At 39.1% G+C, this 27,271-nt stretch overlaps 1 protein-coding gene across 4 annotated transcripts in view; it reads left to right on the top strand.

Moving 5' to 3' along the window:
- STAM (signal transducing adaptor molecule) overlaps positions 1-22,582 on the top strand; it is an 88,672-nt gene extending 66,090 nt beyond the window's left edge. For all 4 annotated transcript variants that reach the window (XM_038391195.2, XM_043509396.1, XM_038391198.2 and 1 more), the window contains 7 exons: positions 2,843-2,937; positions 4,920-5,008; positions 7,167-7,254; positions 12,929-12,983; positions 13,589-13,742; positions 15,360-15,535; positions 16,627-22,582. In XM_038391195.2, coding sequence (XP_038247123.1) covers positions 2,843-2,937; positions 4,920-5,008; positions 7,167-7,254; positions 12,929-12,983; positions 13,589-13,742; positions 15,360-15,535; positions 16,627-16,849 — 880 coding nt within the window. In that variant the 3' untranslated portion in view covers positions 16,850-22,582. The remainder of the gene's footprint in view (positions 1-2,842; positions 2,938-4,919; positions 5,009-7,166; positions 7,255-12,928; positions 12,984-13,588; positions 13,743-15,359; positions 15,536-16,626) is intronic.
- The last annotated feature ends 4,689 nt before the right edge of the window (positions 22,583-27,271 follow it).

Consider the following 27,271-nt stretch of genomic DNA (forward strand, 5'->3'; position numbering starts at 1 on the left):
GGATTCCTAGGGAGAAGGTAAATATGTTTCTGTTAAATTTTGAGCTGTGTTCTAAGATTTTTTTTTAATTCTTGATATAGTAAGGTCTTATCTACACTTAAAAGTTTTGCTGATGTCGGTACACCAGCACAACCCCTTTTAGTGTTGAGTAGCAAAAAAGTGCTTTTGTGGTAGAGCTTATTTTGCTCACCAATCCAGAATAAGGTATACCAGCAAAAGTACTTTTTTGCTGATATAACTGCCTGTACACTCTGCCTTTTGCTGGTCTAGCTATGTTGTGTGTGTTTAGGTTTCTTTGGGGTGTTTTTTTGGTTCATTAATTTATTTATTTTTTAAACAACACTAATCCACATAGCTATGCTCCTAAATCTTTTAAGTATAGACCAAGCCTAAATTGAATGGGATGATGAGATTTTAAAATCTGGCTAATATACACGGCACAAATTTTCTAAAAATGCTATTTATATATCACTGAAATGGTATTGCCCATTTTTAAAAAAAGCGTACACTTCACTTTCTAGACATTTATGTTAGAAACAATAAATGACACACTAATGGTTGGCTGTCTAACTCATATTTTAAAAAATTGTCTCATCTACATTCTCTAAGCACATGTACAGCTTTTAAACTGGTAACAAAACAAAAACATTTTACAGATTGGTTTAGTGCCAATAAGGAGTCTGTCTCGAACTGTCAAGTTTTTCCAGCCAGTTGTTAATCACAGGAAATCCCCTGTGCCTCTGTTGGTATTATGAAAGTGGTAAAACTTAACTAACAGCTCAATATTAAATAATATTAAATAAAAACACATAACTTTCTATCTCAAGTGACTGTGCTGGAATCTCTCAGCAATGCAGGAAGTCTGTCAATGTGAGGATGCAATATAGAGAGGAAAAAAAACCCTAAACAGTATTTTGGGATTTCCTCTGAGACCTTTTCCACTTGGCTTAACCAGAACACCTTGTCCAGTTCTGGGAGAACACTTCATCCAGTTCTCTGGGATCCAAAACCTTTAGTTTGACTTTGGATTTCATCATTCAGTTCTTTTGTTTGTCATACAGCAAAGCTATGTTAAGTTGATCAGACTCAAGCGCACGGGGTGGGTATATAGCATATCATACATCCAAAGTTACACAAACAACTTCTTCCTATATGTACATTTACACATTACATTGCGTTTGCTATACATTAAATCACATGGTTTTGGATTGGCTTGGTTACTTTGCGGGAACTAATCTCTGTACAGCATGCTCTGTCCATGTGCTGTTCATATGGAACCTGATCTTTACATTCCAGGTTTATTTTGTCTATAGTTTATCTTGTCTAGCATCAGGATGTTGCTGCTTATCCTACCTATCACAGACATCCTGATTCCAGCATACTGTTTGTCAAGCCCCTATTTACAACTTAACCTTCCATTCACCTTCCCTATGGTATGATTCTTGATGTCAGATTTGTGTCCATTTATTCTTTTGCGTAAAAGCATAAATGGACACAAATCTGACATTAGGAATCATAACATTCAAAAAACGGTAGGAGAATACTTCAGCCTCTCTGGCTGCTCAGTAAAAGATTTAAGGGTGGCAAGTTTGCAACAGAAAAGCTTCAAAAACAGACTCCAACAAGAAACTGCTGAGCTTGAATTAATATGGAAACTAGATACATTAACGAATAGAAACTGGGAGTGTCTGGGTCATTGCACATATTGAATCTATTTCCCTGTGTTAAGTATCCTCACACTTTCTTATCAATTGTCTAAATGGGCCATCTTGATTATCACTACAAAAGTTTTTTTTTTCTCCTGCTGATAATTGCTCATCTTAATTAATTAGCCTCTTACAGTTTATATGGCAACTTCCACCTTCTCTGTATGTGTGTATATATATATATATATATCTTCTTACTATATGTTCCATTCTATGCATCCAGTGAAGTGGGCTGTAGCCCATGAAAGCTTATGCTCTAATAAATTTGTTAGTCTCTAAGGTGCCACAAGTATTCCTGTTCTTTTTGCGGATACAGACTAACACGGCTGCTACTCTGAAACCTGTCATTATATAAACATAGCCTTTCCAGAAAGAAGAAATAGTGGAATGCACAAAGATTTAGCTAATTAACTAATATGAATCTACAGTGTTGACCAAAGACTACCTTTGGCTTCTGTACTCGGTAAAATACCTGGCTTCCTGCCTATCTATTTAAGGTCTGATCCTGCAAGGTGCCAATTGCCTTCCGCTCCCATTGATATTGTCTAGCACTTTGCAGGATCCAAGCCCTTAATGCAGAAGCTTAAAATGAGTAGAGAAATGTTGAATTGTCACACCAGGTTAGATCAGTGGCCCTTTCAGTCTAATATCCTGTCTCCAGCGTTGTCCATTACCAGCTGATTCAGAGGAAGGTGCAAGAAATCCTGCATCAAGCAGTTAAGGAATAACCTGTCCATAGGAAAAGATTCTTACTAATCTATGTCAGTTGGGGGTTAACTTCCATCTTTTAGAGGGAGAGAAATCTTCATGTTCTTAAACTCTTCTAATCCTTTAATCCTTACTATAATTATGGATGAATTTATATAAATATTCAGTCCTTTTTGGATTCTTGCTAAGTTCATATCTTTAAAGTTTCTAACAGGATACTGTGAAAAAAGAGAGGCACGCAAAGTCCATAAAAAGCTTTTGGAAATATCAGGCTGCTCATACTCAATATTTGGACACATACGTTAGAACTCCATGTTTAAATTAACTTATTTGCATGTTGAATGTTTTTATTTAAATGTCTCACATTTTTACTTGAATTATGCTGTAATGTAGAATATTTTATATGAAAACTATTTTTTAATCTTCAGTGATCCAAATTGGTGGAAAGGTGAAACTCACCAAGGAACAGGATTATTTCCCTCTAATTTTGTAACAGCTGACCTTACTGCTGAACCAGAAATGAGTGAGTAACACTGTGTTCATGCTGAAGAATATTTATACAACACAATGCACCCAATACTTGTTTTGGTATTTTTAGTTTGCGCATACAGTGGTAAAAGCTCCATTAAAAATGAGAAATAAACTGTTCTGAATCTATTCCAAGCAAAATAATAATAATCTCAATAAAGTTAACATATAGCCTCCAATCCTAATGTTCTTGTCTGCATCTAGGTCGGTGTAGATATAACTGTTTATATTATCTGTCACTTCACTAAGGGACTTATAAGTTCTTGTCCACTGAGGACCCTGCTACCAGAGTGTTCTGCTCTGAGACACAAGTAGGCAATTCTAGCAGTTAGCATGGAATGCCCATCTGTCAAAGAGGGACTGCTAAGCTATAAGATGCAGTTACTAGCACCAGAGGACCCTCCAGAGAAGAAGACAGGAGTCAGGATCCTACAGCCAATAATATGGGCAACCCTTCCTTCCCAGATACTCTGCAGAGATGGGTACAGCTAAGATGCTATACCTGGGCTTGGGGTTTATTCTTGAAAAAGGGATCTCCCACTCAAAGGACTTTGTCTTCTTGATCTGCTTACGAGCATGTGCGTCACGCTCTGGACTTGAGTGACTCTAGAATCCACTCTAGGCCTTTGAGCAAAAGAGAGCATGAAAATGTCATTGTCGAACCAACAAACTTGTGAAGAAGAAGGGTTCTGCCAGATAGACTGTTTCCCTTCAGACATTTTCATTAAAGAATACCCACATTATTCTACTTTGTAGCTCATTTACAAGGTTAGAGATACAGCAGTGCTTTAAGTGGAACCAAGGATCCTCTGCTGTATCCTTACAAACAGTAGTGGTATTTGCCTGTCTTAGAGAAATATTCTGTAAAGGATCCTTGATCCTACAAAAAGACATAAAAATAAAAATTAAAGCTTACCAGGGCAGTGACTGGGATGAAAGTAGAAAAGGCTAGAGCTCCAGCAGAAGAATCTGCAAATTGGACATTGCATCCACCTTTCCTAACTTCAGACATTTTACCTCCAAGAATCCTAAAGTGCAGCTTTCAGTTGGAAACAATTCAATGCTGTGGCTGAAGTTAAAGTTAAAAACAAACCACCCGTAACACTCTTATTTGTGAAGGTGCTTTTTTCATTTTTTTTTTTTGCCCTATTAGTTCTGCTCTGATTCCTTCAGAAAAGTATAAGATTGGTGGACATGTACTGAATGAAAGGAACAGTTTGCTGTTAGTTTCTTTTAACAGAAATAACATCCTTCAGTCTGACCTTCTTTGAGCACTTAAGTAAAAAGAATAAATGTTAAATATTCAACAAGGCTTTCAAAGTTACAAATAATAAATTTAAATCTGATTTAATTTTTCATTAGACTTATTGGTGGGTTTGTTAGGTTGGGTACTTTTGTTACCTTTGACAAATTTATGTTGAGATGGGAGTGGATGCAACCAAGAAATGTTTTTTTAAAGTACTCATGTGCGCGCGCATGTTCGCGCTCACACACACATCAGCAACCTTATAGGTGGTGCTTCCATCTTATTTTATATATCTGTAGATCAATCTATATATAAAATTATAAAATATGGCTTATTTCTAAGTAGTTATTGATAATGAAAGAATTTTCCTCTGCACTTTAACCTCAGGGTATCTGTTTATTTACTTTCACTTGAGGATGTTCCAGCTCCTAAGAAAGGCTTTGGGTAAAATTTTCAGAAGCACCTAAGTCCTATCTTCAAAAGTGATCGACCCTTGTCTTTAAGAGCTTAGTAATAAGATTACAAATATAAATATATGCCAGAAGGTTCAGTTTTGTTTTTCAGAAAACAAATATTTCAATTGCTTAAACTTTTTCTTTTTTCAGTTTCAAGTTTACAGTTTGTTTCGACCGCCAAATAATTTAAATGGCAGACAAAATGTTTTCAGCGTAACATTTTATTTTTGCAGTTGAGATTTACTTTTTTTTTTAAAAAGTCCATGTGTTTTTCAGTGAAAACGGAGAAGAAAACAGTACAGTTCAGTGATGAAGTTCAAGTAGAGACAATAGAACCTGAGCCTGAACCAGTTTATATTGATGAAGTACGTACAATAAAAATATTGATTTCAGCATTTAGTACAACTAAACCAGTGGTGTCCAACCTCCTCAGTACAAGGGCCAAAAATATTTTGAAATATCAAGGGGACCACAGTCTAGAAGGGGAGGCACTTCAGACTTGCTGTTTTTTTAAATTATTTTTTTACACTTCTGCAGACCTTTTTTCCCACTCACTTCTCTCATATGTTCTTATTAAATTGAATTGGGAGCAGCTTCCAACTTGGGTTCTTAGCCCCAAACTGTAGGTTCAGACTGCAAATCCACTTTCAGAGCACCAGCTGGACATGGAGTAGTGGCTTTCTTTTCCCAGCTCTACTTTTATTGCCCCATCTCTCAGAAACACCGTATCTTGGCCCACTTCTCCAACATGTCCCCTGTGTAAACACTGCCTTCTGCCCCAGTCCCTGAAGGAACTTTTTCTTTCATTACTCAGGAGTCTCAGCCTTGCCTGATCATAAGCAGCCTCAAGGATTCAGCCATCTTTCCTTCAGCACCTTCTCATTGTTTCCAAGAACACACACTGACCCCAGATCTTTCCTGCCTTCTCTCTGTTCTCCAGGAATACCCTCACTTTCCCAAATCCCTCCCTTCTGCCCATGACCTGCCCCTTCCCAAAATTTAAGTTACTGAGGCCCTACAACTCTTCTAATATCAATTGCACCTCTCCCTAATTCTGTGAGACCCCTGCCTCTGCTGCCCCCTTCGTAGTGTTCTCTTTTCTGGGAGCCCCCGCTGCTATTGCATTTGTGGTGTGCTGCTGTTGAGCTGCTTGCTTGTTCCCTTTCCCTCCTGCTCTTGGGAAGACTGTGTGGTTCCCCCTGCTATCTCACTACATGCTGCTTTCCTCTTAAAATGTGCCTTGATGGGCAAAAGGGGTATGTGTTTAAATTGAATTAGCTTAACACAGTTGACATCGCTTGCAGCCTGTTAGACTACATCTTAGTGGGGCTTTTCAACTGTACCGAGCTAACATGATTGAAAAGCACACATTTTTGCCCATCAAAACAAGACTATAAAGACCAAGCCACTCAGAACCTGCTTTGCTGTTAGCTTTCTCCGTCCCTTCTGGCAGTGGAGTGGTGGTGACGGTGGGGGTGGAGGAGGGAAAAGAAGCTGTTAGAGAAACACATCTTCAATTTGTATTCAAATACAAATTTCTATAACACTGACACCTTGAGGGCCACTAATTAGACACCACTGAGCAAAACTGTAATTTTAATTTTATTTCAAAGACTTTGTGCCCAGTCTTCTCTTTTGGGTGCCCATATAAATGGTTTGCATCTGAAATCAGTTAATCAAAAGTAATTAGGCCCAAGTACTCTGAGACTAACCGTATGAAAACTTCATGTCTTCCTGCATGTTAATAAATACTTTATTTAGGTGCTTATGGACTGCTAGTTATACTTCTCAAAATATGGCTTATTTTTAATACATATATAGATGGAGCTATATTTATGCATTTCTTTTAGCATACTTATTATGTGCACTTTATAGATACTTACATAACCCACTGGGTGGTAGCATTGCTTATGTAATTGAAGTAGAATGAAACGTAGAAGCTGCTTATAAAATAAAATTCTGAGGAATGACTTTTATATATGAGGGACAGTCTACATTTCACATGTTGTTAAACCATTTTGTCATATTCATTGCTTATCCTTTTTAATTCTCTTCTGACTTTCTTTTAAAGTTACATTTGCTTTGTGTGCAGTTGAAACTTTCAGATGGATAACTGTCTCCTGGGAAATAAGAAACTCAATAGAAACTTCTTAAAATAACACTTTTTCAGGAGAGTAAATGGAGTATTCTTGCTCTTTTTGTGCTGTTAGGGGTTTTGTTTTTGTTTTTTTTTGTTTTTTGTGTGGAGGGGATCTGTTTGGCCCTGTGATAATTACCATTATTAGCGATGAAAATCTTAAATAAAGGCTCAGACTGTTGTTCATATCTGCTGAAACTAAGTGTGTTAATGCTGGTAGAATCCCTATCTTAGAGGATTAGAAAGTCAGTGTATATTGCCTGTGTGGGGGGGAGGGAGGGGTGGCAAAGGGGGCAAAAAGGAATAATGCATTATAGTAATCTTATGGAATCCAGTGTAAAACCCAGCTATTTTTCCCCATACTAATTCTCTTATTTTCATTATAGGATAAAATGGACCAACTGTTACAGATGTTACAAAGTGCAGATCCAACTGATGATCAGCCGGATCTACCAGAGCTGCTTCATCTTGAAGGTAATGAAATTTTGTACGTTTTTGAATGATTGTCCACATGAATTCCACTGAGGTGCACTTTAGGCTCAGCCTCCTAAGCGCCAGAATCCTGAAAAGGCCAGGCCACCTGTGGTTCCTTGCTACTGATTGCCAAGACAGCTCCCCTAAATTCTCAGATTGCACTTGGACTCCTGGGTGCCCCAACACCCAAAGCAAACACTGCACTGAGTGACTTAACTGTGGACCCGGTACTGGAGTCACCTCTTCTTTGCAGGATTCAGGGTGGTATCCATTCAACCAGCTTCTGAGATATTGGTACATCAAGTTAAGGTGGTATCCCCAGTACCATCATCTCCTCTCCAAATGCAGAGCACTCCCAATAGAATGGCTTTTGTGATACACTTCCTCCTTTTCTTTCTCATCTCCCACCCATCCACTTTCCCCTTCTTGGGTAGCACAATGGGAGTCAGAAAGGGATTCTACAGAAGATGTCATGAGGTAGCAGGAAGAGGCCTAGGACTTGTAGGCTTACCGCTGTGTTGGTAGCCCCCGTCCTCCATCCCTCAGTGTTCCCAACTAGTGCAGCCATAGATCCTAGAAAGGCAGCAGGAGAAAAATGAAGAAGAGCATCAAATGCCAAGGAGAACAACTACTACTCCCCTGTGCGACTTTCCTCCCCAGGTAAGGCAATGAACTCCTCTACATCTGCCTCAGTGGATGACTTCACAGTGTTCTAGGACCTCATTAGGCACATAACAGAGACCCAGGATTTTTTCTAATAGATAGATAGATAGATATACATCTATGTGGGTCAGGCAAAACACAAACTTTTGTACATCTTATACCTTTCCACATACGGCAGGCTCCCTGTGACAAAAAACGTGTGGCATGCAACAGCATCCATCCCAGCCTCAAAGCAAACTGATGTGGCTATCAGGTCCCTCCGAAGGGATCAGAATATTTGTACTCCCATCCAATTCTGAGTTCTCTTGTAATGGTGGCTGTTCAAGAAAGGTCAAAAAAAAGGGGGACTTCCAAATCCATGTTGAGAGAGAAGAACCTAAACAAATTAGACTTATGTGGGCATAAGGTATTTTTGTAAGCCATCTTCCAGATGCAGATGTCTAATTGTCAGGCCCTTCTTTCAGTGTATTGCTTCTTAAACTGGGATGCTTCATCTCAGTTAGTACAGTGTCTTCCAAAGAAATATCAAAAGAAGAGGAAGACCATCAGGCAGAGGGACAGTTGATTGCTTGCATTTCTTTACAATCTGACATCACAGCATGTAATATGGCCATAGTATTGGTAATGGTGGGGGGGCCTTCCTGACTCCATTACTCAGGTATCCCCAGGGAGGCCCAGACAGCTATTAAAGATCTTCCTTTTGAAGGAAATGAACTTTTTAATTCTAGGTCTGATGTAGCCCTCCAAGAGTGACTTTTTTTGTTTGGGCCTCTGTGTTCCAGCCCTATGAAGGGAAAAAGCACATCAACAATCTTTGTTCAAGCAGTCTTCTTTTTGTACCTGATACTGTCGTCAGTCCCCTGAGGACCTAGTTGCTGCCAAGGAGAAGACGCAGAGACTCAACCAGACATAACCCTCTGCCTCATTCTTTTTTGCCCCATAATCTGTGCCTTCCACTGGACAGCAGGTTTGATGCCAAGGTCAAGAGCCTGACAGAACCAATCAAGGATCTTTTTCTTTCTATCCCTCTTGGTAGCTGCCTCTTATTTTCAGGAAGCCTGGACTGGGATCACCTCAGACCAGTGGGTCCTAAAGATTGTAAAGGAGTATTCTGTGCAGTTCCAGTCCCTTTCTACCTTTTTATCCCTACTTTCCTTTCTTTTTTCAGGGGCTCTTCTCAAAAGATACTATTAAAGCTAGAAGTAGATTCCCTTCTACAACTGGGAGCAGTGGAGGAGGTGCCCTTAAAATTTAAGAATGGAGGGTTTTATTCCCATTTTCTCATCCCAGAGAAGAAAGGGAGATGACATTCCTTCAAAGACCTTTAATGTCTCAGATTCATCCGCTGTTTTAAGTTCAGGATATTGACTAGTCTCCGTAATTCCATTGTAAGGTTCTCAAGACTATTCATGGCTCTTGACCTGCAAGATTATCGCCACATTCATTCATCCAACCTGCAGAAAATGCCACATATTTCACATAAGAACATGTTCCCTACAGTGGGTCCTGCCCAAAGATCTTTCCACTGCACCAACATTATATACCAATTGTTCGGCCATTGTGGCAGCTCATTTAAGGAGACCAGAGAAACAGGTCTAACAATACCTCAATAACTGGCTGATGTCATGAGGAAGATCACACCAACAGGTGACCATCTTGGTTCAAAAAGCCTTCTCTCTTCCTTCAATACCCTACATACTTACTCCAACTAGAAGCATAGAGTTCATAGGAGCAGTGTTACATTCTAGGTCAGCAAGAGTTTACCTTCCACAGGAAAGATTCCAAACTATAGTGAACCTCATCAATTAACTTCAAGCTCATCCAAGAACATCAGTGAAATCAGGCCTCAGAATGTGAGACTCATGGCCTCATGCACTTACATGATGCACGTCACCTACATTGCATGCAAGGGTGGTTGAAACTGATATATGTCCATGTGTTACCTGCTGGGTATATGATCACAGTTCCACGAGAAGTCCTCTCTTCGTTCTGCTGGTGGCAAAAATATTTCTCTACACCTCTACTTACCACAAGTGGTGATGGGGGTTCATGTAGATCACCTTCATATTCAGGGTCTCTTCAATATATTTGACTCCACATGAATGCCCTAGAGTTCAGAGCCATCTGCCCGGGCAAAGCATTCCTTTCTCTTCTCCTGAGATCCACAATCCAATTTCTGACAGACAACACCACAACTATGCTTCATGTTATTGGAAAAGGGGGAGTGAGATCATTCCACCTGTCAGGAAGCCATGCAACTCTGGAGTTGGTGCATTCCAAATCAAATCACACCAGTGGCTCTACACCTTCCTAGCCTTCCCAACACCTTTCAAGATCAAATCAGTAGACAGTTTTCAGACAGCCACGAGGGGTCTCTGAAAGGGTAAGTCCTGTAGAAAATTTTCACAAGTGCGGGTACAAAGAAATAGGTTTGTTTTCCCCCACACCAGTAAAACAAGTAAATCAAGACCCAGCACTGATGATAGTCCCAGCGTCGACTAAGCAGTTCTGGCACTTGGATCTGATGGCTCTTTCAGCACAGCCACTTCAGCTGCTCTGCTGGACATAGTCTCACAGAACAATGGCTGTATCCAGATGCAAAATCTGACCACTTTAGCCTGGATGCTGGCTAGATGACATTCATTGTATGAAGATGTTCAGCTGAAATTCAGAACATTGTGCTCCAAAGCAGGAAAGCATCAATCCAACTGATTTATAAAGCTAAGTAGAAGAGGTTTCCTATTTGCACATCTCAGAACCAGCTGTCTCCCTTGACAGCATCCATTGCAGCAATATTGGAAAGCTTATTAGCCCTGAAACTATACAGGTCCATTTAGTAGAAATATCTGTACATCACCCTTCCATCCAAGGGTTATACTGTGTTTTTCCCTCCCTTCACTGGTAAGGTTCTTTAAGGACACCATTCATGTTTTTTCTCCCCGTTTGGGAGATCCATCGCTAATAGTTAATGGATGCCCCCCCTCCCCATACACACACTTTGAACTCTTACTAATATGTGTCTGTTTCACTTATCTATGAAGACAGTTTTTTAGTGGCCATTAAATCAGGTTAGAGGGTAGGGGAAATTCAGGCCCTTGTGGTAGGTACTCCTTACAGTATTTCATAAGAACAAGGTTTCTCTCCGTCCTCATCCCAAGTTCCTGCCCAAGAATATTTCAGAATTCTATGTGAACCCACATGCTTGTCTCCCAGTTTTCTTCCCCAGCCTTGTTCAGTGTTAGGGGAAACTAAACTTCAGGCACTTGGTATAGTAAGGTCACTCTCTTTTTACAGCGACAGGACAAAATTATTCAGGAACGCATCTAGACTGTGGCCTTTGTAGAAAGGCTTATGAGTCAGACCAGTGGTGGGCAACCTGTGGCCCATGGGTCGCACGTGGCCCGTCAGGGTAATCCACTGGTGGGCCACGAGACCGTTTGTTTACATTGACCGTCTGCAGGCACAGCCTCTCGCAACTCCCAGTGGCTGCAGTTTGCCGTTCCCGGGCAGTGGGAGCTATGGGAAGCAGCAGCCAGCACGTCCCTGTGGCCCACGCCACTTCCCACAGCTCCCAATGGCTGGGAACAGCGAACCGCGGCCACTAGGAGCTGCGGGGAGCCATGCCCGTGGATGGTCAATGTAAACAAGCTGCCTTGCAGCCCGCCAGCAGATTACTCTGATGGGCCACAGGTTGCCCACCACTGAGTCAGATAGTATCCTCTGAGATTATCTATGAGGGGTCCCCAGGTGTATAAGGGCACATCATGAATTAGCCAGGTTAGATCCACCTAGCCAAGCAGCCCGTGCTGCCTTTTTGAAGAATGTCCCTGTTTCTGAAATCTGTAGCACAGCAACATGGAGCATAGTCCACACTTTTACGAGACATTGTTCTTTAATAGAGGTTTCCAGATCAGATGCCCACTTTCGTTGGGCTGTTCTATAGTCGCTGTTTAAGTAGGACTCCTACTGTCTACCTCCGAGCAAAAAGATACCTGCTTGTTAGTCGCCAAGAATGGACAACCACTTGAAGAAAGAAATTACTTTCCTGACTGTGACTATAGTTCTTTGAGACATGTTGTCCACATAAATTCCATGACTCGCCCTCCTTCCCAACTACTTATGGATTTGTACTTCTCTGGGATTCTGTATGGGTGGAGAAACTCAGGGACTGGGCCTGCCCTGCTTTATGCCCTCAGTTTGGGGGAGGAATAGGGCTTGAGCCATACAGGATGCAGGCCTGGCACCAGTGGACACTGCTAGCCAAGATCCCAATCTTGTGCATAAAGGACTCGTTTGCACCAAAAGTGGAATCTATGCATAAACACATCTTGAAGAACCACAGTTACTGTAGGTAACCATTCTTTTTTAAACTTGCAAAAATAACTTGGTATATTTATAGAAGTCAGAGGCTAATGACTAATTTTTTTTCTGTCACTGACCTGCTCGGTTACCTTGGGCAAGTGACTTCACCTCTCTGTTCCCCTTTTTCTTCATTTGTAAAATGGTGATAATGATATTTACCTTCTGTGTAAAGTGCTTTTGAGATCTAGTGAAAAATAAGAGCTAGGTTGTTTTTTTTTTGCAACAGTCTACTAATATCTATTGACCATCATCAGAATTGCCTTCTTGATACAAATTCCAGAACTGCAGTACTTTGAAGGAACAGTGAGAACTGCAAAAGCTTCTTGAGTTATTCCACTTCCTCAAAAATGTAAGGGGAAGTTGGGGATTTATGCTGGGTTTTGTTGCTTCCCAGTTTGCAAAATCTAACTTGGAGAAGCTAGGCCTCAATCTTTAATTAAAAAAAAAAAGGTACATAACCAACTTTTACTCTAGCTTTTATGAATCACAAGTTAAATTGTATTTATGATCTTAGAAATTTCTTTTGATGTTTAAATATTTCAGGTACTTTTTTTTTTAAAGCACTTACAACCATGATTACTTTCTGATTTTCAGTACAAACAACTGATACCTTCATGATTCTGATTATATATATTTAATTCTTTCCTAGCAATATGCCACCAAATGGGACCTCTCATTGATGAAAAGCTGGAAGATATTGACAGGTAAGAAAGTACATAGATATGCTGATACTGATTATTAAGGCTCAGACTCTTTTGAAATAATAGCAAAAGTACCAATCGTTTACATTATAGTTTGCCATCAATAATTTCAATATAGTATGTGCCAGAGAACGTACATGTACTTATTAAAGTCCTGCTCCATGTTTATGGCTCCTGGGCAGTATGGTAATATAAATAAAAGCGATGTCCCTCATGGGAAGATGACTGAGGGGATTTTCTCTCAAAGAAGTACTAGTACTTTTAGTGTGAATGATTTCTTTTGCTAACTTTAGAATGCTAAAATATTGTATCTCCTGCCTAAACTCAGGAGTAACATTAAAATGTCTTGCTTGTCTACTTGATGAAGAATTAATATTTCTGACTACTAATCAAAGTTATGACACTTGATCAGTGTGTCTAGGCATCACTTCCCATGTAGTAAGAGTAGTTTGCTATGGTACCTCATCATGTATACATCCACTGTATTACACAGTTCAGTATAAATAGCTAAAATGTACAGTAAGCCATATGATATAATAGATGATATATGAAGATATTTCTATAAAAGGGAACTTCAGTTTACATTAAAATATTATTAATTATTCCAGGAAACATTCAGAACTTTCAGAGCTCAATGTTAAGGTCATGGAGGCTCTTTCATTATATACCAAGTTGATGAATGAAGACCCAATGTATTCCATGTATGCAAAACTACCAAACCAACATTATTATATGCAATCTTCTGGTGTTTCTGGCTCTCAGGTACATATTTGATTTTAAAGATACTGAGTTTTTATTGAGCTGATTATGGCTAAGTTGCCTTGTAAATTATCAGTGATGCACTATGACTAATCATTGTACAAAGTTAGCCATTATGAGAAAAAATTGTCTTACAGCAGTAAAATGACTATACAGTAACTTTTTAAAGCAGCAGATCACAGAATCTTGGAAGCCCTATTGTCTGAGTGTATATTCTATGTAAGCAAGTGACCCTTACCTGTTTTCTTTGGTACCCCCTATGTACAGAATCTGCAGCCTCTCCCTTATTTCCCTAGTTACCTTTAGACCAGTTAACTTAATCTCGTCTTTTTTTCCTGAGGTGAGTATGTTTTGTTGTCTCCAGAACTAAACCATACTACGTTTCCAGCATTAGCAGTCAACTACAAATTATAGTTGTATTTAAACAAAACACTGTTTATGTAAAAGACAAAAATAAAGAAACTCTTGAAACTTGTTCATGTTCAGTTGCAGGCTTTGAAAAGATTTTCTAGCACAGACTCTGACTTAATTTAGCTCTGTTTTGTTTATTTCAATTTATAACATTTACAAAAAGAGTGCTTATCCTGTGCCCTTGGTGCCAGTGTGAAAAGAAAATGAGCAAAAGGAAAGCCAGCAGTTCCTTCATACATTCAAGCCAAAAAGTAATCAGCCACAGTAAAGTTTAAGTTCAACCATATGTTCTTTTCATCACAAACAACCTCTTCTATTATCTTCCTTGCCCAAAACCTGTATAGGAGTTGCTCTTAAATTACAGAAGTACATGGGTTGCAGTACATCGGATGAAGTGAGCTGTAGCTCACGAAAGCTTATGCTCAAATAAATTTGTTAGTCTCTAAGGTGCCACAAGTACTCCTTTCTTTTTGTGAGTATACTTAAGGTACATCTGCATGCTTCTTGGCAGTAGCATCTAGTCTTGATATAAGGACATCAAGAGATGGAGAATCTAATATTTGGTAAACTGTTCTGTTGGCTAATAATACTCGGTAAAGCTATGCCTTATTTCAAGATGGAATTTTCTCTAGCAGACCACCTCCCCTCCCATTCACATAACATCCCAATGACAGCCTCAGCAGTTACTTACATGAAAATGTTAGCTAAAAATAAAAAAATATTATCTCTGAATTTTTGTTTAGCAGCTGGATACAAAGGAAAGCCAGCACCATATTGGTAGACCACAGTTGTCCTACACTGTCTGTTCTCTGATAAACAGTTGAAATTTTTAACTTTTATTCAGAAGGAAAAAACTACAGTAATATTTTGAATTATCACAACTAAAACTATACAGTTTTTAAATTTAATGACTGTCCTGTTTGGTATACAGTGTCTCAAACAATTCCTAGAGTATTTGAAATTCCTAGAGTATTGGAGTCTTCTTCCTTTTGAGAAAGAGCAAATTTATGGTACAATCATAGTACTCTCCACTGTTTATTAGAACATCATGGCACAGTGCATATTAGCCAAGTTGCTTTTAAATACACAACTTTATGTGGGCAAAGGCTTGAGAGACTTTTCTTTAGATTCTGAACTTAGCAATTAACTAAGTAGCAATAATATGTTCTGGTATTTTATCTTTGACCATCTTTTGTTTATTTTTTTAAGGTTTACCCAGGGCAGCCTCAAAGTAGTACATATCTGGTGGCAGGGAGTGCACAAATGGGCCATATTCAAGGCTATAATCTTCCCCAAGAGCAACTTCCTTCTCTCAACCAAGGCACAGTTCCTCAATCGGCAAGCTCAGGACTCCCTAGTCAGCCAGCTCAGACATCTTATGCTAAGTAATTTTAATATTTACCTATTCTAAATAAACTTAAATTTCATTCTAAATAACTAGGACTGACTTTTAAGGGGAAATTTTGGTTTTGGACAACCTTTATTTTAGTCATAATTGACTGAACTCCACAGTGCAGTCCCTTCCAGTGTGTATTTACTGATGTTTAGGTAACAAAAGTATTTTTTAGCAATTGTATGAACTTCGTACACAAAACATTCTTTGATTGTGAAACACCTTTTGTGTCTTGTGCTCTTTATACAAGAACAATGTGAAGAAACCATGGGCATGGCTGGGTTCCAAATAGCCATGTTCACTGAATATATACAACATGCAAGGCAGCTTCATGCGCATGTCCTGCTGCTCTGACTGGTTTCTAGTACTTTCTAAAACATGAAGTATGATGAGTGACATTAAGGATGATTGCCCTTCCTTTGCTTCAAACACCTTGCCATGTTGGCAGGTACTGATCATATTGGAAAAGGGTTACATAGATTTTGCAGACTCAGCGAAGCTTGTACGTTTACCCAGATACAAGGGGATTGGGAGTGGGTTTCTGTAGAGAAAGTATCTAGGGAGCTGCCTATAAGGTCAAAAGTTTCAACTGGACTTAAATTAACCTCAAGAAAAGGATGAATTTTTGGCTTTCTGCAGTGACTTTGTTTTAAAGTAGGTTGGGAAAGATGTCTGCTGTGAGTTATTTTTAAGTATTCGTTTTTCCTTACTTAAATTACTTATTATTAGAAGATGTGATGTGAAAAATATATATGTTGGTAAACCTTGTGCATTCTTTGCATAATGTATATTACCAGTTAAAAACAGTTCTGTTTTTGTTAACAGAACAGAAATAGGACTTGAGTCATGTGTTATATACAGTAGAAAATAAAAGCATAGATTTATAATCCAGAGTTAAATTTATGAATATGAAACTTGGGGGTGTGGCACATCTTCAAGATTTTCTTTGAAATTGAGCCCAGGAGAAGTGCTTTTCATGCATATATATAATACATCTAAAAAAACTTGCATTAATTTTGCAGTCCTATTGACTTGTTTTCCTACCTTCTTTCTTATACAACTTTTCATTTCCCTTTCTCTCAGTGCAATGGTCAGCTCTGTTCCTGGAAACACATATTCCAACCAGGCTTCAATGTACAGTCCACCTCCTGCTGCTGTTGATGTTGCTGCTTACCAGAATGCTGGAACTAATGTGTCGCAGGTGCCAAACTATAACTTAGCATCTTCAACTCTGCCTCCACCAGCAGGCAGTCAACAACCGCCGCCACCACAACCACATACTTACTCCCAGAAGGCATTACTATAGGACCCAGAACTTCTGATTCCTAATCTTCTCTAACCTCTGCTAAATGCAGTTGACAACGTTATAAGCTTCTTCCTTTAATCTCTTAAACATTGTTTATCCTCAGTTTAATAGGAATCTACCCTGGTGAACAGGTTCAATGATTCAATTTGCACTGACTTTTTAGGATTTTTTTTTAATTTTGCAGAGGAACAAAAATATTTAGGACATTTAATTCCTTTTAAAAGGCCTAAAATTGGTACAAGATTATTTATGTCTGGTAAAATTGGCTAGTCTGTGAAAACTCAATTTGCAAACTTTCGTGGCATAAATGTTATGTACATAATAGTGTGTGATTGCAATAGTGGCCATTTGAAATAGCGCTTGTGATCATGTGAATATATTTAACAAACTGTTAAAATATTTTACATTACTATTTTATTTTAATCATGAACAGATGACCATGTTTCATAGTTGTGCCTAGTTTTGTGAAGGATGTGATACCCTTTTGCAATGCAGGAAAAGGTTTAAATCTGCATATCATGGTTAATATTTACATGCTAAGGTCTATATGTTAATTTCCAAATGTAATTACATCTAAGTGTCATTCATTGTGAATTGAACTTAAGTATATCATGACTTCCTGTAGTCTGCAGATACTATTAGCTGGCATTATCTACCAAAGTAAATTAGTTAACCTTTTAAATGGTCTGGCGAGGTCACAGCAAATGATGATTCTGTTTTAGAATAATAATTATTTAAAACTCTTATTTACAGGCTTCTAAACATATCATGGGACCATGAAACTGATCAGAATCTTACAACTTATTGTTTAAAGCATATAATGATGTACTTTTCCATACTAGCGTTGTATAACTAGGGTTCTGACCTGTATTGTGTGTGTATTGGTGAAGATTACACCAAAGACAGAGAAACTGAGTTTGGATGGGAATGAATGGAATTTTTAAACTGGAACAAAAACATGAATATACTACATTATTCATGACTCTGGTAATTATTTAGCTCACACATGAAGAATTATGGACAGATATAGATATAGATATACACTTGGCTGAGCAAACCTTTACATTTTTATTTTAACTCTTGTGGCCCTGCTTAGCAAAATTGTTCTGTGTACTGTTATTACACAAAACACTTCAGCCTTAATCCAACATCTCTTCTTAATTTCCTAATTTTTAGTTGTCTGATGCCTTGTTGTTTTTTTAATACTTCTCTAGTATGAATAGTTTCTCATTTCACTTTTTCAAAACTCTTCAGAATTTGGTTAAAATTTTAGATCATTTTACATTCTGTTCTGTAGTGATGTGAACTTACACAGGTTGTTCTGTCTCTCACTTTCTGTATGCCATTCATAAACTCAGTGAAAGGGTAACAATAACTGAATGAATCATTTTACAGCGGTCTAATCAATGTATCTTATACAAAAGAATGTTTCTTTTGATTTGTATTCTATTTCTGTTGTTGCACGCTTGCGTCCCGTTTGCCTTTTTTTTAATTCAGCCCATTTTGAGTAGGTAGCTTTATAGATCTCTCAGTATAAAACCCACATTCTGGTTTTGGTTAGCATACATGCCATAATTGGTCAATTTAATATTTATTTTCCATTTTAATGTATTGCTTCTTACGTTTCATTCTTGTACACGTGTTATTGCTCAGTTACCTTGACTATCCAGTACTTTCTGAATCTGTTTGCGGTGTTTATAGTTATTTGCCATGTCTTTAGGTTTGCTATCATTCGCAAACATTGGTCGATATTTTGCCTGTGAATGCTGTCAACCAAACAGATTGCATAAATACTAAACAATATGGTTGCAAACCCCAACGTACTGCATTGCAGCATAATGGTATTCTTTTCAGCTAGTGAAACTACTATCTTTTGCTATTTCTTATATTTTCTCTCCAACAATCTGATTATCCCCATAAGTCATGACTTCTTAGTATAGCCAGTTACATTTGTGGGATTTAAGGGGGAACATAAAACAATGTCTTGGAATCTTTTGTACCTTACAATGGTTTATGTCTTGATGAAGGTATGCAATTAGGATTATGAGCTATCCTCTGTGTGTATTGGACAATTTATTCCTAAAGGAGAGAAATTACTTTGATGGAGAGGAGTAGAATTTCTACACAAACAAAAAACCCCTTCTAATTTATGTTTCCTTAGGCCCTGATTGAGGAATATACTTAAGTAAGCCTATGCCTAACTTGAACCATGAAGATAGTTCCATTGACTTCAGTGCTTAATTACATTCCCAAATAAAGGCCTAAGGCTTTGTAACTACTAAGCATCAGTGGAATTCTGTATGGCCCAGTAAAACACGATTTTTATTATGCCTCTTGCTAATAACTGATACTATTCTATTTTCATAAAATCTGTAGGCATATCTGGCATCTTTTGTCTTTTTTCTCTTCTCAATTTAAATTTGGCCATTTTTCTCTTAAGATTGAAGATTCTCTAAAATCATCTATTTTGCATTAGAATTTTCAGACATTGGAAAATCTAGACAAATCTATTCTGAAAACTTTTAGTGCAAGTCTGTGTTTTGTTCTTTGTATTTACTGAGCATTTAAAATCTATTATATGCATCTTAGATGCTCCCATCTTCAACCTTATGTATCATGCATATTTATTCACTTTTAAGGTTTAAAACTAAAATAGCTTCTGGCCAAGTTTGCACTTTGTCCCCTCCATAGTTTTGCAAAACTGTTTTCAAAATGGGATCTTTCAGATCTGTCACTCTAAACTCTACCAGTGACTCCTCCTTGACTCCTAAGTTCTTATCTTTCTCCATTTCTTTTACTGTTAACATCATTGCTCTTATTTAAGTTTTGTAATGACTAGTTTTGTGAACAACTTAGAATCATATATTTTGTCCTAAATTGCAGCACAGATTGTGGTGTAAAACTGCGGTACATTAGATGACTGATTCAGCAGGATCAATGTCATTCTTTACCAACATTCCTATTGCCTCATGCCCCTTTTCATGTCACTTGCAATATTCTTAAGTAGAATTCTAAGCTTTTCACTTGCCCATCAAACTTAGTAATATCCTTAAACATTTCCTATTAAGAATAACTGGTACACTTCCAGCTCAGACCTCCCTACAAACATGATTGTCTGTGAAGCTCACATCACACTAGTTATGTTTACCACTACTTCTTGCTTCTCTCCACAGTGTCCTAAATTGGTTATATTTTCTTTTCCTCAGGATAGACTTTTCAGTGATAGCTAATATCTGTAACATGTTGGACACCTTTATTACACTAACTCTCTTATTCAGCCTCCTTTCCTTTCCTACAAATTACTTGGCCACTGCCCTTCAGTTCAAACTAGTTCCAGCTAGTTATTTTTAATGTATTCCGCCTGTGAATCCCACTATTGATACTTTGTTGCTGTCACTCCTTCGGAGTCCTAAACCTGCCTTGTACTATATGGAGAGCAGTTTCACATTTCTTGGTTGGTCTTCCTGTGTGAAATGTGAATGAAAAGAGTGCGTCTCTCTACAGTTTCTCTAACAAAAAGTCAAAGCTGAGATTTTAAATGCCAACAAGTCAGGCTGTTCAAAAGTTTGTTTCCTTCAAAAATACTATCTACCATATTACGCTATAGAAAGCTCATTCTTTGAACGTCTTGATTTCTTTGCATGTAAATTCTGAATGTAATACTAAAGTGTTTTTAAAAAAATCTGTATCCATGAAGAACTAGAAAAACTGTTATCTGACTTTAGATAGGGTGTTGTAATGCTTTGCTTTCTGTGACCAACAGGCACAAGTTCTCCTAAACGATTTCTATTCACTTAATTTTATAGACATTTTGTCCATGTCTATCAGTTCAATACATATAGGCACAACAAAGATAGCAAGTATTATTGTAAAGCATCCCAAGGAAATTGATTTTTCCAGAGAAGAAAACTAAGGAGTAGTACAAACTGAAAAGATTGCTACGTTGATATTCTGGAGGAGACTGCTACCAGATTTTGCCACCGTCTAGCTTCAGGATTGGAAAAATGTATGCCCTGGCCATACTTGCTATTGGTGCCTCCGTATATAAGTGTTTAGTGTTACCAGCTGGAATATGCCTACTGTAGCACTATACATTATTAATATAGTGTAATTAAGCCCAAATAAAGTAGAAAGGAGGCTTAGAAGACAACAATATAAGGATCACTGAATGTTTTTCGAAAGTCTTACAGCAGTGCACTGTCTTCCACAACATAGTTTCTTTGTGGCTATTACCTTTGATTTCTGAAACGAAAATGAGTTTGGGTCATCAGAACTTCAGAGAATTCTATCGGTAATTGCAAATATTGAAACTTATGTGCAAAATAGAGAACTCTGCTTATAATGAGAGCTATCTTTGATTATCTGACTGAGGTTGACCCATGGTTCTCAGATTTCATCCAGGTGGTAGGAATGTTGATTTTAGGCTGGAGAGCTGATACCTTATTCTCCAGCCTAAAATCAGTGGTACTACCACAATGTTTAAAGAAAAGCTGGGTTTCTTTGAGTTCGTTCACTTGACTCTTAACTACTTTCACTTGGCTTTCAAAGATTTCTGTGTAATCTTCTCTTATATTGGTTTTAACCTCCTGCCCCAGTCTACTGGGTTTTACAGGCAGATGGGCAATAACAGTACGTGTTACAGCAACTGCCTGGCTTCAGTGTGGTACTTACCTTCAGAGAAAGCAGCATGTATCCATTTTTAGGAGCAGAGAAGAAAAATGTCTCCTTTAAGTTTTTCTTGAGTTTTGTTTCACTCTTTGTTTGTTTGTTTTTCCACCTCATGCTAATTTTGCTATGAATAGCTGCAGGCAGAATCATTTTTTCTGTTGTTCAGTCTTAATACAACTGACCAACTTCACAATAGAGTTGTCCCTATTGCCCCTGTTGCAACTATTAAAAATACTGATCACTTCAATGTTTATATTATAAAGTACAATGTCCACAGTCAGACACCTAAAAAAGGTCTTGATATTGAGCTTTTCACTTTAATATATGAAAAACACAAGAAAATTGTTTTAAAAAATTCATTGATATATTAGGCTCTCTTTGTGTCTGAGAAACATTCAACTGGCTGGATTCAGAATAAATATATATAGCTGCAGGTCTAAAGCTCATTTTCTTCTTGTTGCCTCAGCCTGAAGGTGGCAGGAGATTTCTTTTCTATTCCTCTCTCCTGCATGTACTTCTGGAAAGCTGAATAATTTGTCTCTCATAGAAAAGAGAATGTTAAAGTTTGTCTTGGTTTTAATAGAGTATATGCAGTAGTCAAGTACTCTTTTATTTTTGAAATTCCATTTAATGTTGGCATATGTACGTGGATTGCACTGTTGTAGAAAAGTGTAATTTAGTAAATAACACTATTTGTAAAAACTGTTAATTGTTTTTGGTATGAATGTAGAATATTAAATTTGAAGCATTTAGTACATTATGTTGCAAAGTTATTTTATGCATTTCATAGTATAAAATGATCAAGAAAGGAAATACTTTGAAATGAACTAGTGGTCTTGTGGACACACACTAACTTAAATTTCCAAACTCAATTTTTTGCATATTGCATATAGGGAAAAATAGTATTGTTACAGTACATTTAACTCAGTACATCAAATTCCCTGAGTTAAAATCCAAGTAACTAACTGTATGCTGTTACCATATTTCAAGTATGTTGCATACTATTTGTTTCTGTAAGGCATACACTATAAATATTTTGTGGTGATAAAGTGCAAATGAAAGCGACTGTATTTCTGGACATTCTGTTCATACACTGCACATCAGTTTACAAGTCAATAACCAATACTACTTGCAGTTTAATAATCAAAAATGTTTTCTTGCCTTCATTCATGTGAAACTGTTTTTTAAAAGGAAGAAAATGTCTGGGAATACAGGAGTGATTGTTTGGTAACAATGTTCATAGCAAGCAAAATGTGATAAGGAATATCATTTTCTGCTTTTTGCATCTAGGTCACTGGAGGGTTGTGTGTCTACACTGTTTTCTTGCCAAATTTTTCTCACAATTAGTACTCTCAAGTCAGCTTCACCTTCTGGTAGCAATGGTCAGAGCTTTTATAGATATGGCTTCAGGCCCTGTTCGTATTTTCTAAGCATAATCTAATCCTGCTCAAACCAGGTCCACAAAATACAATACTTAAAATGCTTCAGGGGGCCAGCGCATTGTCTACACTAGCACTCCCACCACTGCTGGCAAAGTAGTAAATTATTATTAGATAAATGCCTACTGTGGAAAAGGCTATTTTGATGCCAGCCTAGGATGGCAGTGGCCCACAGTCATTCACAATTTAGAGGCTGTGTGTTCTATGTGAAGTGAGTTTGTCAGTCTAATTCCTAGTGGACAAATGTCTACATTGTCACATAAAACACTGTCACAGTTGATGTTAATTGGGACCCCTCTTGGAAGTCTCAGCAGAGACACTAAATTTTGGAAGGGATACTAAACTTCATGCTTTCAGGGCTTAAGCCAATCTAACTGTTGGAGATCAGAGAGACCTAATGTGGGCAACATCCTGCATTTGCCTACTCTCTCCTACACCTTTCCCCTGAACATCAGTAAGTGATCAGTGTTGGAGATGGGATGGGCTAGATGGACCTCGGGTCTGATCCAGTCTGGTGATTTTGTTCCTATGAATTTAATTGACACGAAGAGTAAATACAAGTCCACCAAGTTTTGGGATGAAACATGTTGGAAGGTCTCTGGAGAAGGAGGAAGAGGTTTATTATACAGCACAACATGTAATAGTATGTATATTTTGTTCATTTTTATATACAGAGAACATTTCAACTAAGTTCTATGTAGGAAGCGTGGTTTGAATAGTATTAAATGAAAGTGTGTTCCACATCTTTTAGGGTCTAAAGAAGATCTGCCAGTGAGAGTCTGCACTCTTCGGGTAAAATCAGTATCAATCTCTGCTTAAGGAAAAAAAGCAGCAAAGTATAAAATAACACAAATCATAGTAAAGTCAGTTGCTTTCTCATTTGAAAGGGGCAGTGTATGTTCCAAAAGAATAAGTGAAGTGTGGAGTGTCAAGAACTCTTGTTTTAACTGTGGTTGTGCTACTGACATACTTATTGGCCTTATGCAAGTCATTTCATCTCTCTGAGCTCTGGATGGAGGATATTATTCCTCCAACTACTTCTGTCTTCAGTGATTGATGAACTGGCTTGTAGGCAACTCCTCCCTCAACTGCGTCTTCACTGGTCATCTTTGTTTCTTCTTCATGTGATATCCCTCTGGGAGCTCCACTTGTATGTGTGGCAGCACCCCCTGCACATGGGATCAGAGATCTTCATCAGCAGTGCCCGTTGGACTGCACATGTACACCTCCCCCATCCCGTGCTGTAAGCAGGACATATATAAAGTGCTGTGCAGGCCGACTGCCCCCAGTTCCTTCTCTACCGCCTTTGGTCTGGGATGAATCCGCAGCAGAGTCTGCTGCTTCTGTTCCCTCAGTAGATAGTGCCTTACTTGTTAGTTGTAGTTTAGTTAGTATTTTCTTCTTCTCCTTCTCCTTTCTTCTATTTAAAAACAATTTTTTTTTTGTTTTTAACTTCACCTTTCAAGTTATTCATAGCTTAGGTTTCTGTTTTTCTGCTTCCCGCCGTTCCTAACTGGGAAGCTTTTTTCCTTACCCTTATGCACAGATCCCCTGGGTTTAAGAGGTGCATCTCTTGCGGGGCTGCCTTCCCAGTAACTGCCAGCCAGCCGCAATGTATTTGCTCTCTGGAAGAGGGACACATCCCACAAGTGTTCTCACTGCCACGGCTTGATGGCCAGAGTCAGAAAGGATTGGGACATTTGATTAAAACTTCTCATGGAGAAATAACTTCAACTTGCATCGGACCCAGGCTCAGACTCTCCCCAGGAGGCCCTCATGCACTGCCATGTCAACTGCTGATCCTCACTCTCCATGTCCCTCAAAGAGAAAGTAGTCTCTCTTTCACTCAGATCAAAAGAAATGGGCTCCCTCCTCACACTTTGAGGCGCAGCCCACCAGAACGCCATCCCTTGCAAGGTCAATTGCCTTGACATCATCTGACAGGGGACCCAGCTCCAGGGCCCGTCTGGGTACCTCCAGTACCAAGACATAGAAACGGTCTTAATACCCTAACCAGGCAGACGCATAGCCGTCGGCACCATCCCTTAGCTCGAGAGATCAAAACACTGAGGAAGCCCTTGGCACCATTGAAAGCGTTGGCACTGGCCAAGTCATCGGCACCAGCCAACTCTCTGGCTCCATCTACTGGCTCTGCAGAGAAAACATATCCCTCCTTCGGCACTGAGTTGTACACTGGCACCGATGATGTGTTTTCCCCCTCTTCAAGACTTCAGATACCCTAAAGACCTGCTGGTATCTGATGCTGCTGAGTCACCTCTACTTCAATGTGACCTCTCTCCCCCAACCCCCCCGATTCCATTCTCCTCTCCAAACTCACGACACTCCTCCCTTTGTCTCCTGAGGACGGCACCTCCTTTCCCCAGCGAGGAGGAGGAGGGCTTCATCTCACCCTCGTGTTCTAGACAAGTTCCAGCTACTGATCCTCACTATGCGCAATCTATATCTGGTCTAGAGTCTCGATACAGACCACCACAGATTCAACCACATGTTCCACTCCCTTCATACTGGCCATATTGGGACCCCGGGTCATGTACAGGGCCCAATTTGGGAAATCTCCCATGGAGCAAAGCCGGAGACCTACACTTCTCCCTTCTCCATCAGTCTTTCACCCTCTGGGCTGAACCTCTGCTGTTACCAACTGAGGAGGAGGAAGCTGCACTAGCATTACATTTTTCCTCATCTTCCCATGATGAGGCTATCATATCTCCATCACCTACAGCTGTCGATGACTTCAGACATTTTCAAAATTTATTCAGCAGGATAGCAGACTACCTGCAGATTCCTTTGGAAGAAATCGAGGACCAGAAGCATAAAATGCTTGATATCCTCCATACATCCTCTTCTTCCAAGATCGCACTACTGATCAATAAAGCTGTTAATTCTGCGCAAATGCTCTGGCAGACTCCCAGTGTCCATTCCTTGGACTTGAAAATACGCTGACAAAAAATATTATGGTCTGGCGAAGGATGCAGAATTTCTATTCTTGCACCCCAAATTTTCTCATGATCAGTGCAGTGCAAGAGAGGGCTGTCAATACAATCCCATTCTAGTCATCCAGACACATATTGGAAACACCTGGATTTATTTGAACACGCATATTCATCAGCTATGCTCCAATTTCAAATTTCTAACTGCGAGGCTCTACAACCCTACAAGCCTTGTTAGACTTGGCAGATAGCACCATCTGATCCATTGCAACTGCTGTAGTCATGAGACAGGCTCTTGGGTTTTCCTAAGGAGGTTCAAATCATGGTGGAATCATGGAAATCATGGTAGCCTTTTGAGGGCTAAAAATATTCTCAGAGCACACAGATGATTCCCTGAATTCCTTTAAAGACTCCGGAGCCACCCTCTGATCTCTCTGCATCTACATGCCAGCGCCAAAAAGATACCCTGGACAGTATCATCTCCCCCCTGCAATCCTGACCACTGCACTGACCTCAATGGCACTATGCCATTCAGCATTGAAGACAAAGTCCTCCCTCCAAACATAGACAACCCACTTCTAAGGAGCTACCTCTGAGGCACCCTGACCAAAACAATTTTGAGCATGTGGTTGAGGCCCCAAGAAGCCTCCCCACTCTTTCATTTCCACCATCTTTGATGACCCTAATTTGGCAACCAACCAGCTCCGTTTTTCACAGCATGTAGACTAATTCCCTTGAACAAGTGGGTTCTAGAGATAATCAAAGAAGGATGCTCCATCCCCTTCCTATCCATCTTGCCCTGCCAACCTCTGTCCCTGTCCCTCTTTAAAGATCCCTCTCACAAACCTATGGGGAGAAATAAAGCATCTTCTGCAACTAAGAGCCATAGAACCAGTCCCTTTCCAACACATGGTTTTTACTCCCATTATTTCCTGAACCAGAAGAAATCCAGTGGCTGGCAACCTATCTTGAATTTTCACAATCTAAACAAGTTTGTCAAACTATAGCACTTCAAGATGATTACCCTCTTCACTGTTATCCCAGTACTGGTACAGGGGGACTGGTTCTCAGCCCTCTACCTCCAAGATGCATACTTTCATATCACAGTACACCCTGCCCACAAGTGATTTCTCTGACTCATCATGGGTAACGACCACTACCAGTACAAGGCACTGCCTTTTGGACTGTTGACAGCCCATTGGGTGTTCTCCAGGGTCCTTGTAGTAGTCACCGCCTACCTAATGAAATATGATATTGTCATCTTTCCATACTTGGATACCTGTCTTCTCAAGGCCCCATCTGAGGCCGATGCTCTCTGAGCCATCCACATAACAATGAACCTGTTTATGAAGGTAGGCCTCCTCGTG

Source organism: Dermochelys coriacea, chromosome 2 (assembly GCF_009764565.3).
Source record: "Dermochelys coriacea isolate rDerCor1 chromosome 2, rDerCor1.pri.v4, whole genome shotgun sequence".
Taxonomy (NCBI): Eukaryota; Metazoa; Chordata; order Testudines; family Dermochelyidae; genus Dermochelys; species Dermochelys coriacea.